The sequence below is a fragment of the Triturus cristatus genome, chromosome 2_2 (assembly GCF_964204655.1).
Source record: "Triturus cristatus chromosome 2_2, aTriCri1.1, whole genome shotgun sequence".
Lineage (NCBI taxonomy): Eukaryota > Metazoa > Chordata > Amphibia > Caudata > Salamandridae > Triturus > Triturus cristatus.
The window spans coordinates 359,246,571-359,264,734 of NC_140582.1; the positions used below are offsets into that span (position 1 = coordinate 359,246,571).

General features: G+C 43.3%; 1 protein-coding gene across 15 annotated transcripts in view; it reads left to right on the forward strand.

Moving 5' to 3' along the window:
- The window catches only part of ANK2 (ankyrin 2), a 1,556,458-nt gene that overhangs the window by 1,476,068 nt on the left and 62,226 nt on the right, over positions 1–18,164 (forward strand). For all 15 annotated transcript variants that reach the window (XM_085641446.1, XM_085641452.1, XM_085641444.1 and 12 more), the window contains one exon: positions 15,616–15,895. In XM_085641446.1, the coding sequence (XP_085497572.1) occupies positions 15,616–15,895 (280 nt within the window). The remainder of the gene's footprint in view (positions 1–15,615; positions 15,896–18,164) is intronic.

An 18,164-nucleotide genomic window follows, 5' to 3' on the forward strand; every position in this document is an offset into this window, starting at 1 on the left:
ACACAGCTCCATGCCTCAACAGCAAGGAACCAGATGCTGCCTGGATGTATGCTTAACATAAGAGAAAATTCCTGCCACTATCCTTTTAAGGGTACAGGCATGCAATTCTGTGCTTTATCAAATAGTCATACACTGTTTGGATATTTCCCAGCTATGAAAAAACCCAAGTAGCATCTTGCTCCTTCCTTGGGTGCAAAGACACATATCTGTTCCACAGCAAGGAGCCAGATGCTATTTGGATTTTTCCTACTGTAACCGTGTGTGGCTCCATTCTGGGTAACAGACACACAATTCTGTTACTCAGCAAGGCGCAAAACGCTGTTTGGATCAATTTCACCAAAGGAAAAAATATAAACAGCTTTCCAGCTCCTTGCTGGGCACAGGCATATGCACACAAGTCCTTCCTCTATGCCCCATGTCTATGCCACCGACACACAAATCTGTGACCCAGCAAGGAGCCAGATGCTGTTTGAATTTTTACCTAGGCTAAGCATCTGGCTCCTTGTTGCTGCACCAGCACACAAGCCTACAAAAATAATTTTAAAAACATCTAGCTTATTTCTGAGGTGCAGACACACAATGCTGTGCCCCAGGTAAGGGCCGTTATGTATTTTTGACTCTTCTGGTTGCAGACATTTATAGTGTTTTTAATTTGTTCAAAAACCTTCAAAACCCAGAGCCAACATTAAAGCTGTAATTTACAATCTTTTTTTACAGTTTACTTAACATGAATCACTTTATAATGACAACTATGAGTTAAGACTGATGATGAATACATTTTTAAAAACCAATATCCATAAGAATCAATATTTACAGATAGGAATTCTGGAATACCCATAGCACCAAATAATTCTGAAGACGTTTTTGGGGAAAAAATGTGTTTGTGGACACTTGCCTTACAACAGAAAACCAAAAATGTATGAAATTGAATAGCTTATAGAAAGTGCTCTATCAGCCTGCCTTCCCACACTTCTTTCTATTAAAATATTACTTCACAGTTGTGGGTGTATGTGAGAAATTGGGTTTTTGGTTGACTTCAGAGTGCGCCCTGGTCAAGCCACAATCCCTTTCAAGGTGAACCACAAAGTCAAGTCAAGAATAACTTTATTCGGTTCAAAGAACCATAAAAGTGTAACAAATAAAAGCTTTACGATTGAAAGATTTATAAAACAAGCACAATAAATGAGATAAAAAGGGGCACAGTTCATGGGGTTCCGCAATTGAAATGTTCCATACATAAAATGGAAGGTCTAGGACGACATGGTATTACACAGATCATAAAAAATTGCAGCAATATAATTATAATTAAATATAATTTAGATAGCAAGAAATGACATTCAATCAATCAATCAAAGACATTTCTAGAGCGCGCTACATACCCGTAGGGTCTCAAGGCGCTGGGGGGGGGGGTGCCGCTACTGCTCGAACAGCCAGGTCTTCAGCTTCTTCCTGAAGGAGAGGTGGTCTTGGGTCAGGCGCAGGTCGGTCGGGAGGGAGTTCCAGGTCTTGGCGGCCAGGTAGGAGAAGGACCTTCCTCCTGTAGTCGCTCTTCGGATGCGGGGGACGGCGGCGAGGGCGTGGCTGGCAGATCGGAGGTGGCGTTTGGGAGCGTAGAAGTTGATTCGGCTGTTGAGGTAGCTCGGGCCTTGGTCGTGTAGGGCTTTGTGTGCGTGGGTGAGGAGGCGGAAGGTGACTCTCTTGCTGACGGGGAGCCAGTGGAGGTCTCTCAGATGTCCGGAGATGTGGCTGGTTCGTGGGATGTCGAGGATGAGTCTGGCTGAGGCGTGTTGGATCCGCTGGAGTCTCTTCTGGAGCTTGGCGGTGGTGCCGGCGTAGAGGGCGTTGCCGTAGTCCAGTCGGCTGGTGACGAGGGCCTGGGTGACGGTCTTCCTGGTCTCTGTGGGGATCCACCAGAAGATCTTCCGTAGCATGCGTAGGATGTTGAAGCATGACGAGGAGACGGCGTTGACTTGCCTGGTCATGGAGAGGGAGGAGTCCAGGATGAAGCCCAGGTTGCGTGCATGGTCTGTCGGTTTGGGTGCGGTGCCCAGGGCGGGAGGCCACCAGGAGTCGTCCCAGGCGGAGGGTGAGGAGCCCAGGATGAGGACCTCCGTCTTGTCTGAGTTCAGCTTCAGGCGGCTGGTCGTCATCCACTCGGCTACCTCTTTCATCCCTTCTTGTAGGTTGGCTTTGGCGGCGGCGGGGTCGTTGGTCAGGGAGAGGATCAGCTGGGTGTCGTCGGCGTAGGAGATTATGCTGAGGTTGTGTTTGCGTACGATGGCCGCGAGGGGGCTCATGTAGACGTTGAAGAGGGTGGGGCTCAGAGAAGATCCTTGGGGGACGCCGCAGATGACTTCGGAGGCCTCTGACTTGTATGGTGGTAGGCGGACTCTCTGTGTTCTACCGCCGAGGAAGGAGATGATCCATTCTAGCGCCTTGTCCTGGATTCCGACGTTGCTGAGGCGCCGTACTAGGGTGCGGTGGCAGACCGTGTCGAAAGCCGCAGAGAGGTCTAGGAGGATGAGGGCCGCTGTTTCTCCATTGTCCATCAGGGCTCGGATGTCATCGGTGGCGGCGATGAGGGCGGTCTCGGTGCTGTGATTGGCTCGGAAGCCGGACTGAGAGGGGTCGAGGGATCCGTTTGTCTCGAGGAAGGCGGCCATCTGCTTGTTGACGGTCTTCTCGATGACTTTGGCTGGAAACGGGAGAAGCGAGATGGGGCGGTAATTCTTGAGGTCGGTGGGGCCCGCTGTTGGTTTCTTGAGTAGGGCGCTGAGTTCGGCGTGCTTCCAGCTCTCCGGGAAGGTGGCGGTGTTGAAGGATGTGTTGATGATGTCTCGCAGGTGGGGTGCGATGACAGCGTCGGCCTTGTTGAAGACGTGGTGGGGGCAGGGGTCAGTCGGTGATCTGGAGTGGATGGAGTTCATCGTGCGGATGGTGTCTTCGGTACTGATCGGGGTCCAGGCGTGGAGGGTGGTGGTGGGGGGTGGTTGTTCGGTCATGCTGTGCGTTGGTTGGTTGTCGAAGCTGCTGTGTATGTCTGTGATCTTGTTGTGGAAGTATGAGGCGAGGGAGTTGCAGAGGTCTTGCGATGGGGTGATGTCGTTGTTTCCTGCGCTGGGGTTGGAAAGCTCTTTCACGATGTTGAAGAGTTCCTTGCAGTTGTGTGCGTTGTTGTCCAACCGGTCCTTGAATGCTGTTTTCTTGGCGGCGCGGATCAGCTGGTGGTGCTTCCGGGTAGCAAGCTTGAAGGAGGTCCTGTTGTCCGGTGTCGGTTCCCTTTTCCAGACTTTCTCGAGGGCTCGGCAGTTCTTCTTGGAGCTCTTGAGTTCGTCGGTGAACCATGGGGCCTTCTTGCTGCCGGGTCTGCTGGGCGCGGTCCTCAGTGGGGCGAGTTCGTCCGCGCAGTTGCTGATCCACTTCGTGAGGTTGTCGGCGGCCTGGCTGGGGTTCGCTGAGCTGGCAGGAGGGAGCTGGCTCAGGGAGGTGGCGAGCTGGTCTGCTGTGATCTTGTTCCAGCTTCTGCGGGCGGCCTGTTGTTGGTGATGGTGGGTCGGCGTTCTCTATCAGTCTTATTCAGCCTATATAGCTCATAGCGCTTTCAAATAGCCATCAACACTTTAATTTAATTAGATACCGCAGTGCATATAACAGGGGTAGCCAAAGTGTGCAATAAATTAAAACCATCAATATATGTACAGGGGCGGATCTTCGTTAAAAGTGGGACTAAGAGTGGTCTCCTCGCCTCTTTATATAAGGTGCAGAATAGAATAAAGTGCATGGTGCTCTGGCTAGCTGAATTAACATACGGGCAGGGTTTGAGCTTGACGGCCCACCCTATTTGGTGCGGGAATGCCACTAGAAAGTGCAAAGTGCAGAAGCGAAATCTGGTGAAAAGGAATCTAGTCTGCACATTGGTAGTAAAAGTTAGATAATATTGCTGTGAGCCGGGGAGTAAACGTGAGAGGCCCAGCTCCTCATATTGTGAGAAGCTCATATTGGCCCTAGAGTGGTGCGCCTCTTTGATGATAACCTTTGCGTTTGTGGAAATGCTTTCAGCATTGTCATAAAAATGCCCCAATCCTATCTCTTGAAATTTGTCTCCCACAAATCGGAGCCATTGAATCATTAAGGTGCTGTCCAAATCTTTGATTACTTCCATTGAGAACATTAATTTGTCAGCCAGGCAACTTTTTGCCCATAAAAGTAGAGGGGTGCTACCTATGCGGTCCTCTATGAACTCTAACCCCAGCTCTTTATGACGAAAGAGTGTGGGGTTGCGATTCAGGATCATCAATAATCTTTTTATAAATTTATTTTCCAAGACTTGGAATTGGCAGCTTTTGTGGTGTCCTCACACCCCTACCCCGTAGGTTGCTACAGACCAACATTTAGCTTTGTAAAGGGTAACTGTTAACTAACTCTCTCACAGGCTTGTGACCTAATTTACATGTGAAGTGAAATAGTCCCTCCACTGCCCGGCTTGTGTGATGTACCCTTGCTTTTATAAGTGGTTCCCAATTCATCTGGTTGTTGAATAGGTTCCCCAAATAAGTAAAGTTGTTCAGCTTTTCTATTTTTTTGCCCTTACAGCAAAGTTTCGGGTTTTTGTCGAGTTGGGGCCACACACCATGGTATATGATTTGATAAAATTGACTTTTTAGTCAAGCGACGACATAAAATCATTAAGGGCCAGATGTAAGACCCGCGGCCGCAAACGGGAGATCCTCCCATTTGCGGCGGCAGAAAAGGGTAAAAGCGTGTACAAATGCTATTTTGCGAGTCACTGACTCGCAAAATAGCATATGCGACTATCGCTATCAGGAAGGGGTGTCCCTTCCTAATAGCGAGTCAACATGCTATGTACTAATATTTTGCGGCCGCAAAACACTCTCAGTTTACCACCTATTTCGAGTAGGTGGTAAACCACTCGCAAAGGGGAAGGGATCCCCAGGTTACCCCTTCCCCTTTGTGAGTATGTGGCAAAATATTTTTTAAGAGCAGATAGTGGTCCCAGAGACCACTGCCTGCCCTTAAAAAAGAGGAAACTGAAAAGTTTAATTTTTCTTTTTTTAAATGCATCCCGTGTTCCTTTAAGGACTGTTGTATTAAAAAAACAGTCACAGACATGGTGGTCTGCTGACCCCACCAGGCCACCATCCCCGTGAATGCTAGCTATTCCTAAAGGGGTAGCAATTTGCGCCTGCCTCATTAATATTAATGAGGCATGCAATTTGCGACTCTATTAGGAATCGCAGTGTCTGAGACACTGTTGTGCATTCCAATTAGCGAGTCGCAAATTGCGAGTCGCAAATTGCGAGTCGCATATGCGACGCATTTTTCGGCTCGCTAATTGGCGGGTCGTACATCTGGCCCTTAAAGCAGTAAGTAATTTTTGGAGGCTATTATCTGTCACTGCCATTAACACTGTGTCGTCTGCATATGATAGTAGTGGGAAAGGGTTACCACCAATTTGACAAAAATCAATCTCCTTACCTAATAAAAAAGCCTCTAGGTCGTTTGTGTAGATTAAAAAGAGGAAGGGGGTAATATGCACCCTTGCCGGACACCTTCTGTAGAGACAATCGGCTTGGTCTTTTCCCCTTGGGTGCCACATCTAATAGCAACTTTGGTATTAGTTTGTAACCTGTAAAGGAGGGATATCAGTGCTTTTTCTACTCCCATTCTTCCCATCAAGGCCCACAGTTTGTCCTGAATAACGGTGTCAAAGGCACTGGGCAGGTCTACGAAGGCCAGGTGGATAGAACCCTTCCTGGCCTTCATGTACTTGTTGATGATTAGGGACAAATAGAGACATTGCTCAGTAGTACCCAATCCCCCCCTAAAGCTATATTGTGTTTTTGATATGACCCCTGCGGTGGATGCCCAGGCCTCTAATCGGGCAAGGACGACCCTCCCCAGTACCTTTGCTGTGGCATCAGTAAGAGAGATTGGCCAATAACATGCCGGGTCACTCCTGTTGCCCTTTTTAGAAACAGGAACCACAATGGTCTCCTTCCAAGTCGCTGGCATAGGGCCGATAACTACTGCTTTGAAAACATTTGTCAATAGGGGTGCCTACAGGTTTGTATCCCTTTTGGACAAATCAAGTTAGATCCATTCAGGTCCTGGGGCTTTCAAACAAATCCCCTGCGCTAAAGCCTCCTCAACCTCAGATACTGTGATGGATGAACTTAGTTGGGAGGCTGCAGTTAAATCTACAGGCAAATCCTTATGTTCTCCTCTAACTGCTTGAGATGCGGGTTAAAAATGGCAGTAAAGTGAGATTCCCAGGCATCCCCAGGATCAGTGGGTCCATCTGTCTCACTTCTTCTGTGAATAGAGGAACGTTAATGATGTCCCAGAAGCTTTTCGTATCTTTAAAGGAGCTTGCTCTCTCTAGGTCTTCCCATGCCATTCTCCTCAATTATTCTTTTCTTTTTCCAATAGTGGTTTTATAAGTTTGCGTTGCGCTTTTGATTAGATTTCTATCGCGAGGAATAGTGTAAAGGGCCCTTTTAAGGTTCTTTTGAGCCTTTGTACATTCAGTAATAAACCACCGTACCTTATGGGGTTCCCTATGATTTGCGGATTTGGTCTGCCTCTAAGCTATATTTGGAGGGTGTATCTGGCCCCAGTTTAGTCATACCCCTTTATTCGGATTATAATGAATCAGGCGATCATCGTCCTCCCCTGCTTGGATCATTAAATTGAGAGAGACTATGAGGGGATTGTTGTCACAAGCACAGTTAGGTTCCTCCATAAACTCATGGACAAGCAGAATAAATGCCCTAGATATTAACATATGGTCAATAAAACTTTCTCTGCCACCACCAATATAGGTAGGACACTGGGGTAGGGAACCACGGACTAAGTTATTAATGAAACCTTAATCATTCCCAACAAGGATATCATTTAAATCTTCACCTTGGGGTGAGTGAATAAAATGTGGCTAGAGCTGGCCCTCAGTAGCCAACAGCCCACAGACACATTGGGAGCTATACTTACAGGTTGTGCAATTGAAGTCCCTCACCCAGAGGATACATAATGACTACCACTTCCCGGTGATTTGAGTGACTTCCACCTGCAGGGATTTCAATAACATGACAGCTATTTTGGTCAAAGATGTTATAATACCAGTTCACCACTAGTATTTTAGCCTCCGTTAAAATTGAGATCATAATTAATTGATACCATGGTGATGAGCTTATACAGAGAGCTTTTATAGTTCTGTATTTAACCACAATTAGCAGCACAATCCCTCCTTTATCCCTTCCTGCTGAAGAAGGTATTGCAGGGACAGTAAAGGAACAATAACCATCTAAGGCAATGTCATCCCTGGACCAGGTTTCCTGAAGATAGATGATATCGAAACCTCTGATGTACTCTAACCATACCTCGTTTGTGAGTTTGGGGCGAATTCCTGCAATATTCCAGGAAATAATTTTAAAGGGAAGGGTTATATGTCCCTGATTTACTGGACTCTCAGATATGTTATTGGAAGCGGGCGATGTATCATAGGCTAATAGTCCGGTCCCTTCAGCTACAGGTTCACCTTCAGGGATATTATTAAAAGGGGGGATTGTGTATTCGTGGTTGTCTGGACCCATAGTAGTATTAGTGGGTACATGCGGTTTGGCACCAGCTGGGTGTACAGGCCCTTTACTTTTGGGCTCACCTTCATAGGAGTCGCTCCCTAGGTTGTTACATTGCAGTCCCAGCCCTCCCTTCTCAGCTGCCTGTCTAAAACGAGTATGTAGTCAATCAATGTCAGTGAGGCCTGAGAGAGCCTCAAAGCGGTTCAGGTGGGTGAATGAGGGAGGCTGTGTGAGAGAATGTCAAAGTCAATAAATTAACCCTGGGTAGCTTGGGACAAAAAGCAGTCAGGCTTAACTTCGAGTCAATGTGTAAAATATTTAAGCAGCACACAATCAGCAATAAATTATAAGCACAGCAAAAGAAAATCCCCACACCAATTTAGTAAAATAGAGTACATTTTAATAAATGATTTGACACCAAAATAGCAAAAGTCCCTGTAGCTCTGAGCAGGAGGTCAGCAAACACCCTTAGAGTCCCTCTGGTTCAGGTGAAGATGCAGGGCTCAACAGCAGGGCTGACCTCTGAGGGTTCAATACAGGCTCCAGGTAGCAAAGCAGTCCTTCCAAGTACAGCAAAGCAGTCTTGTAAAGTGCACAGCTGGTCACTGCAGCAGACACTCCTCTGAGAGTCATTCCACAGAGCCAGGAGTGATCTTCAGAGTGGGTCGGAAGGTCCTATTTTTATATCCCCTAGTACCCTTCCTCTGGAAGGTGGGAGAGAGAAGCTTCTAGAAAGGTCCTGTAAAGTGCATGGAATTTCCTGACTCCCTTGCCCTTGCACCAAGCTGGCTGCAGTGACAATGTGGAGGTGATAGGTAATTTGTGCGAAGGCATAGCACACCATATTCATTTGCAAGTGGGGCTGTGCTCAGCCCCCCTCCCCCGTCCTGCCAGCAGATGGCATATTTAGGCACAATTAATCCCACTATTGTGTGACTAGCTGGTAGGAATTCACAAAGTCGGTCAGATACATCCAATCATGTGACCCAAGACAGGCTGCATGCACAAAGTGCTAAGGGCAGGAAAATGGCAACATTCTAAAAGTGGAATTTTCAAAATTGTAATAAAAAATTTGACTTTACTATTAAAGAGGATTTTTCATTGCAATTTCATAGATACCAAACATGAACTGAACACCTGGTCCAAAGCAAAAGTTAGCAATTATTAAATGTTATAGGGCAACCCAATGTTATCCTATTGAACAGATAGGCCTCACAGTAGCGAAATTCGAATTTAGGAGTTTTCAGTACCAGGAAATGTAAAACTTGAAAGTGCATGTCCAGCCTTGTAATTACAATGGACCCTCTCATATGGGCTACCTAGGACCTACCTTAGGTGTGACTTATATGCAAGAAAAAGGGGGGTTTAAGGCTTGGTAAGGGGGTTATATTGCTAGGTCAGATTGGCAGTTGAAAACTGCATTCACGCTGCAATGGCAGGCTTGGGGCATGGTTCAAAGTGCTACTTCAGTGGGTGGGAAAATATCTTCTGCAGGCCTACTAGTAGCATTTGATTTACAGCCCCTGGGTATATGGTATATCACTCTACAAAGGACTTACAAGTAAAATAAATATGCCAATCATGTGTAAGCCAATCAAACCATGTCTAGGGTAGTGAGCACAAGCACTTTAACACTGGTTAGCAATGGTAAAATACACAGAGTCCTTAGGTCAACAAAAATGAATTTCAGCACAAAAAATGGAGGTTAGTATTTAAAAGGTTTTGAGGGAAGACCACCCTAAAGCTGTCAGTTCTAACAGTGGGCATATCATCCAGGGCATGGAAGACCTAAAAACACAACCATTGAAAGTGCAAGAAAGAAACGTGGGATTAAGTTGGTTTGTGGGATGTGAGTAGCTGCAATAGATGGGTCTAGGATCAGCAGCACATAAGAAAACCTACCAACCCAAAATATTTCAGAAAACTACACATGTGGGGCAGTCATGTGAGCTGTGGCATGTCCCTATGCCACAAATTACTCTTATCCAGAATACAGTACAAATGTCAAACACTTGTTGTAAAAACTGAATTCTTTCACATTTCTGTGATAGATAGTTCTCGAACTTGTGGGGAACAGCAAATGTCCTTCAATCCAGTGTTCCAATATCTCTACTAACAAAAGCAGTACTTCTCTCGTGTATCTCTGTACCCATTGTAATGAACAGGAACAGTCTAAATCTATGACTGGCTTTATATTCTCTATTTAGTCTAATCCTGCCTCTTGTAATAGGCCCACCCACATGTGTTTGGTACCCTTTTTAGCATGAGAAGTGTGGGAGTATTCGATGGTGTAGCCATTTTCACTTGCTGGAGGTTCTGGAGTTTTTACCTCACAGAAAAGTGATGAAATTCTGATTTGCGTTACCCATACCCATACTATGACATTTTGGGTTGTTAAATGCCCTTCCATGCATACAAGCTAAATGACCCTGCATTCCTTGAAATTCTTCTTTTTAGAACTGTCTGGGTTTGGGTGGTCAACCCCAGGCAAACATACTGCTATTATCCCTTATGGAAGCCCTGACCTCAAAAACAGCCCTTGGTGTCTAGTGTGTGGATCTTTGCTCAAGCCCATTTAAAACTACCACGCTCAATAGTCCCAGGAAACACAGTTATCAGTCATCCTGTGGCAAAGAAAGGTTCCTACACATGGAGACAAGGGAATTACAATGTTTTGGGAGAATCTTGCTGAAAAGCTGTCAAATGTTTTGTTCAAACTAACCACCCAGCAAAACAAGAGGGGGTCTAGTACGGAATGATAGAAACTCAAAATATGTAAATGTTGAAAATATATAGTTGTGGAAGGTTTCCATACAGCTAAGGAATACAACTTGCAATTAAAGTAACCTAAACTGACATTTCACTTTCCTTTGCATTTTCAAATGTTCCAAATACACTGCACGATGTTTATTGCTTGGGAACACCCCAAACTCGTAGAAAAATTATATAAGAGATACTAAAGTGAATTCCAGACAATAAAAAAAAATAAACACACAAGAATTTGAAAATCATCTAACCACAAACACACAGTTGGAGACAAAAAAACTCAGTAGAGAAATTCTATTAATGGATTACTACAGCCTTTAACATACAGATGTGCTTTAAACCAAGGCAGAAGCAAAAAGAAAATGCTTCTTAGATGAATGAAGCATTAAAAGAAGAAACAAAATACACATCTCAACACTTCAACGGAGCTGGTGCAAAATGAAGAACTCTCAAGACAAAATGTGTATACATATACTCAACAGAATGTACAATATCATCCATAAAGAAAAGCCAGAACAGTTCACTACTTAACGTTGCCAAATGCCCTACCAAGGAACTACTCAAAATTATATCACAGTTTCGCAATCTAGACAGCAGTCTTGTTGCCATGTCACCTACCATAACACTTCTACAATAAGCCACCAGCGCATTACTTAACCCATGCAGGCTCACTGGATTCATATTTAGCAATCAAGAAAAGCAACTTCACCCCAATTATACAGCCAAAAACCACCACAACAGATAAACAGTCTCCATCTATTTCAGCTTTTCAAGAAATTACAGCCTCACAATTTGAGGACCTAGTGATTCTTCTATCAACATCTGCAGATATCCTAGGTCAGAAATATTATCAATAACTCCTTAAACACAGTATGTTTCCCATAGGAACTGAAGAAAGCTTACATATACCCATTACATGAGAAAAAAACAACTTGGACTCTACCAACTCTAATATACCTTTCCTTGGTAATCATATGGATGAGCAGCATTTCTCCAGATCTAGGAATTCAAATACTAAAACCTTCTACTCTCAGACTGACAAACAGGAGTCCACCCAAGAAGAGGGACTGATTCAACCCTTATAGCAACATAGGATGACTTAAAAAAGAAAGCCTCCAAAAAATGGTGTAACTGCATTACTAATCCTGGATCTTTCTGCAGCTTTTGACAACACACACCACAATACCTTAGTGTTAAGAGTCAAATAATTCAGTATAGAAAGCATCATTCTTACTTAAATTTCTTCTTACCTATTCAATAGGTTGCACCTGATTTAAATACCTTATTTTCCATCAAATCTTTAGCATAAAAATTGGAGTTCCACAAGGATTATCATCTCACCTCTACTTTTCAACTTCTACTTAAAATCACAACCCGCCCTTATCAACAGTTTATCTGCTACAATTATTCTGACTCCGAAAAAATTCTCAATTGGAAACCCGTAAGGGCATGAGAAAATATAAAATCAGAGGCTGCCTCACAGCTGTAGATCAATAGATTATGTTGAATCACCTCTAGTTAAATGCTTAAAAAGTCAGGATAATGGCATGAGGTGAATGGAAAAGTTATGCCCCCTTCCCCACATCGTTCTAGCCTGATGAACTTGAACCTCCAAGAAAATAGCTAAATTATGAAATCTTGAAATTGTCTTGTACTCTGCACTTCCCATGAATGCTCAAGGGGACAAGCTGTCTAAATCAATTTTCTGCAGAATGAAAACACTGACACATTTTTTGACATTTGGACTTTGCTCTGTAAGTACAAGCAACAAGATCACTTATCCTCTCTAAACTGGATTAGGCTAATGGACTATGCCGTTGCATACCATTCTCATTCATGACAAGGCTGCAGAGAATTCAAAGTTCAGCAGTAATACTACTTCTCAATGTAAATGTACAAACTCACATTGTTACTGTCCTGAAGGCTCTCCAGTGACTATCAGTTGCAATAAGATCTTCTTTCAAGTTATTATACATCACCCACAGAACAGTAAACAGCAAAAAATCAAAATTGCTTCAATGAAAAATCACCAAATACGCCCAACCAACCACTTATGTTCCAAACTGGCACTGCACCTAATATGTATAGCTTACAGGAAGAAAACCGTTGAGGGCACTACTTTGTCTAATCAAACTACCCATTCATGATATGCTTGACCTGCAAAACATAGAGCCTTAAAGAATCACTCAAAGTTCAGGAGAATGGTTAAGAATTGGTTATTACCAACATGATACCTCTAAGTTTCTTTGTGATCTTGTTCATAAAGACGAATGCAAATACAAACTCTGACTTCACTGTCGACAAACAGATGCCCAAGCACTACCGTCTAATGATCCAGGTAAGAAACAGATTAGCCTAATCTCCTTACAGGAATCCCTTTGGTAAAAATCAAGGGAGAACCAGATCAGGTAGAAATGTCAAGTTTAAGTACTCATCGACAGCTGATACGAATATTAAAATGTTTAATATTTGTTCAAAGATAGTAACATCACAATTACTTTTAGATTCAAGCATCTCCTCTTTTTCAAACATGTAAAATTCAAGATGGCCTAAGCTTTGATTATTCAAAATTCCTATAGTTTCTTTGTGTTCCTTGGTGTGCATAATTGCAACCTGCACAAGAGCATCTCAGGCTCTATTACTAAGTGTTTTGATAATCTCAGAATAGATTTGTTTGCAGACGTCTTAGAAATTAATAGTTTTAGACATTTTGATGACATAAGGGCTATCCTTTAAATTTTTGGGTTTCTTAGCATTACTTCTTTAAATATCTGCAAACACAATCTGATTTAATTTGAAGCTAATCTGTTTTGGATTAAAACAGAGGCACCACTCAGAGACATACTTTCCAGTAGGTATCTTTCGCTGAGTGTAATATTACCAATGAAGCATTTGTTCTCTAGTTCTTTAGTGTGACTTTCAAGTTATATTTTTCCCCTGATAACCCTGGGAGGTGGGAAATCTACGATGAGGCTTTTTGCCATGAGTGCTATCTAAAGCATGATAAACTAGTCCACATGCTTGATCTGTTCTCAGACCCTTTCCCCCCATGTCATCGTGTACAGCAGCAGACCAGGCTTTCCTCCCACAGAGGACGACAGCTACAGTACAGGTGCAGAAGCATATGAAGCTTCCCTTCCACGTACAGTACTGATAAAACTTCCATTATTCACGAGTACAGTTTAACATAATGCAGCAGTGCAACAATGCCTCTGGATAGAGCTCAAACTGGAGATACTGTGATGGGGAAGAACAGGGCATTACGTTTTAAAAAAAGATAAAAAATCCTATGAATAAAAAATCCTCTCATGAACCTAGGTTAAGATCACATGCTGCCTGTGATTGGTGTTGTAGCAATTTACACTTTCTAGTGCTCATACCTCTGTAGAGGTAGTTCAACCAATTTAGATGTAGCATGGTTTGTTACTTATATTTAGTTAGTCATGAAATTCATAGAGCATCATATGTTTTGTTCCAGTCACTTCAAAGCACGTGATCATTTAGCAGTGCTTTCTGGACACTTCACAGAATTAGTTTATACTGCAGAAAGTGTGTTAACAATGGATATAATTATGTTTAGTCAAAATCCAGCCAGAGAAGTGAATGCTTACTCATATATCCCAGTTGCTACCTGAAACAGTTCACAAAACAGGTTTTTTAGGTAATTACTTTATGATACCAGTCCCTATAATAAGTAGTTATTTCAAGAACATAAGCGTGCCTGGCTTCTCTGAGTTCTAATAATAACATATAGAAATGGCATTTGAACATTGCAGAAGAGTTTACCTTGTCAGTGCAAGCCTTGAGCCAAATGCCATGATGGACAAACTCTGTCTTCAGCGATTGCCGAAAGCAAAGGTGGTTAGATTGAATGTTCATGCCAGGTTTCAATGTGTTCTAGAGTTCGGGCCCCTAAACACTCATTGAGCTGCTTCCATATTTCCGCGGCTGAGAGGCTCTTTGGTGGATTGGATCAGGTGTGTGTATACTGGAAGTACTTTCCTGGCAAAAGGTGTGACATTTTTCATCTTGGCCTTTGTTTAAGTGGCCAGTTTACATTGCCGGGTCATTTGAATTTTTCAGCTCCTGTCAGAGCCCACCAAGTACTTGTGATGTTGGATTCATGTGATCCATTTGCTGTAGACTGAGGCATTTTGTGTCTGTCACAGCCTGGTTGTTGGAGAGGAGGGATTTCCATGAGATCGATTGGTTGTAAATTGATGTTGGGAAAGAAAAATGAATCTGTTTATAGTTTGGATCCCAGATTTCATCTTTTATCTGATGTTGCTTTGGTGGTCTCCTAACTTGTGATCTTCATACAAGCATGTCTGTCAGGATCTGTTCGACACCAAGACACACATCTGACCATTAGATGTAGTCAGGCAGAAGATATTTCACACAGTGCTAAAAATGACCAGGCCCCTTTGCAAGAAGCAAAGTGGAAGGGAGTGTGGCTTGTTGGTCTCAGGAGGAGGATGTAGACAGATGGCTTACAATTCGAGACAAATTAATGTTTGTAATTTCAGCCTCGAAGAACATAATATCCTCACATGTGGCCAGGTTCTGCAAGGGCTATTCTGAAAAGCCACAGGCTTAGTCATTTTCTGAAATGTGCTAAAGATATCCTTAATCTTGTTTGATAACTAATTTATGTATTTGACTTTTTAGGCAAAATTCCTTTCCTGTATCTCTTTTACTATGCCTGGTCCACCTGTTAGTATAGCATATGAATACATGCCCAGGTTTACGCTCAGAGTTATCTTGTTATTGTTTGAATTTGTATGGTTATTCTATTTTTGTTTTTTTCCATGTTAGTACTAATTGTGCAATGTTGTAACATGTATATGGCTTTGTCCAATGCCCCAATGTCCTCTGGGGTAACGGTACATTTTTTAAATTAAAATATAAACTAAATTAAAATGACCATGGGAAATTAAGGTCTGGTCTAAGGGCGATAACATACAAGGATAGATGTCATTAACACACAAAAAAAACATTTTATGTGCCACCATGGCACTGTAGTATAAAGGAATGGGCCGCAGACACTAGTACTGCCCCTTCTGGAATGCATACAGAGCCTGGGCACATGATATTCCATGATTATTAAAAAAAAATGCATGAATCAGCTGGACTATAACATTTCAAAAAATAACTTGAGCTTAGAAGGCAACATGTAGGGATATAAGAAAACCGAGATTTTGGCAAAGTCAGCTGGTTTTTACTTATCGATGTATGTTTTGTTTTACTACAGCGTCACGTCTCCTGAAGGAGAAGTACCAGCTACAGCCAAGGCAAGGCAAAGAGTAAGTTCCCAGGGGGAAGATTATGAAGAAATTACAGTAACGCCTGAAGGATATGAGAGGCCAGTGTTTGATGATAAGGAAAATTCTCCCATTGTGCAAGAACCTGAGGAGCGGCCTTTCCAGCAGGAAGACTTGTCGCCAGGAGGTAGAGATCTTACAATCGAAGAAGCAACTGATGAGTCACCTGCAAAACATGAGAGGTGCAGTGAAACTGGGTCTTTTGAAAAGGTGAGGACACACTGCACAATAGAGATTATTCATGTTTATGATGATGATCAAGAGCCCATTTGTAGCTGTTTGAGAAGCTTTTTTATAGGTTTGTTCTGGGGTAGACAGCATGGAATGTTTTTTTGGGGGGGTTTTGGGGTCAGGGCGCCATTAGATGTTTTAAGAAGAGGCACCTTTGTTGAATGGATTGGAAACGGGACACTAGACTAAGGCCCTGATCAAAGGTGGTGCGAGGGGTTAATTCCAGTCCCTGCACAAACTCTCCCTCAGTTTTTCCCTTGTAGATCTCAGTAAATTTACCAGGAGAATAACCTATGGTACATTCCGATACTTGATGCAGTGTAGAAAATGTCTTAGCTCCACGTGCAATTCCTAATTTTCCAGAGGAAAATGTGGAACATGATAAATTTACTGCAGTCAGTGCAGAACACACCTTGTTGTGTTGGTATTTACTGCATGCAGTTAATGCCTCACCTTCCTGGTGCATTCCAAGTCAATGCTTATAAGAGAAAGATGACAATCAAAAACGTTTGAACAAAAGATTTTTGACAACATTCAGTTGTAATGTTACCATGTAAAACAAAGAAGATCAATACCTGCAGACAATGTTTGGCAAAGTGAACAATGAGAAAGTCCCTGGTACTTTCTAGATAACATTTGACTATTGTAGCAGAAAACATAACCAATGCAATATCTAATGCGAAGTGCATCTAATTCAACTTTGTGTACTGGGGTCTGGTTGATTGGATTACATTAACTAGGTACAATGGGGAGGGTGGCTAGAGTTGCATAATTGGTACAGTATTTAACAGCACATTATACAGCAGTTTGTTGCATAGTTGAATTGCACATTTTTATTACAATAGACATATGTACAATTATACAGCAGTTTGTTACATAGTTGCATTGCAGATTTTTACATTATAATAGACACATTTTCAATTACAGAGATAAAAAGTGAGGCGCCCCAAATCATATCATTGCTTTGGGTAAGTGTGAAAGCTAGTATTATAGCTTAGCTCTTAAGATGGTAAGGCAGGACTTAGCCACTAGAAACATATCTACAAAAGGGTATGAAGGAAGTATTTAGAAATATATTCATACAGAATTGAGTTAGAAAGTAGATTGTATACTTTTGCATAGATCACCATCTGGTGTTGGGCCCGGATGTTTGCACTTGTTTTTGTCTTGGAAGAAGTCTTTGTAGTCACGAGTTAGGAGACTCCTCCCTAGTACGACAGTGCGCATGGGCATCAACTCCATCCTTAGATTGTTTTTTTCCGCCATCTGGTTTAGATGTACATTGCTGTGCTCCGGATCGATATCGGTATTGAATTCCCCTTCGACGGGCAATTCTCTCCACTCAATGGTATTGTCTCGATCGCGTTTCCCTTTTCGACGCGCATCTTCAAAACAAACTTTTGATTGATACATCTGCCTGTGGATTCCTCACCTAAAGAATATCCCCTGCGCCAGCATTCCGCAGAATTTTTTCCTAGCTCTCCACACCGACGAGGACGTCGGCTCCTCTCGCGACTCTGCATGACATCACCGGAGCCATAAGAGAGCCTCGTCGGCGTGATGATGTCAGTTCCCTTTTTTCCACGCCGTCGACACGTAGCAGTTTTCTAGCACTCTCCATATTTTGTAGAGTTACTTTGTTGTTCTTTCAACTTTAACTGTTGCTGTTGCGATGTCGTCTTCGAGGAAGTCTGGGTTTAAGTAGGGAGTGTAGGGGTCACATGTCCATCACTGACCCCCATGAAGATTGCTTATGGTGCTTGTCGTCGGATCACGGCGTGGACAAGACGAACAAGGAAGGATGAGGGCGTAAGAGAGATAAGTCGAAGTCGTCGACTTCGCATACATCGAAGTCGAGAAAACATAAGAAGAAAAGAAAACATGGATCTCGGCGCCTTTCGACGAAGGGTAAGGCTTCGAGGTCACCTTCACCCGCTCCTCAACATCGCCGTAAAGACTTTGAATCTCCTTCGCCCTCGCCTTCACCTCGAGGTCTCCTTCACCTAAAGGTGCTCCGGCGCCGAGGGATTCACCGGCTTCTGAAGCCGAGCCGGTGCAGGATGATCCATCTTCTCCTGTGCCTGAAAATGAACCGGAGGATTTGGCAGTGGATCCGATTGTTTCGACGTCGGATACTCCCCGTTTGGATACTGGCTCAAATCCGTATCCACAGTTCCCGACTCCAGGTTCGGATCCATCGCATTTTTTTAAATCAATGTACGGTGTGTTTGCAAGGGCGGCTTTCCCA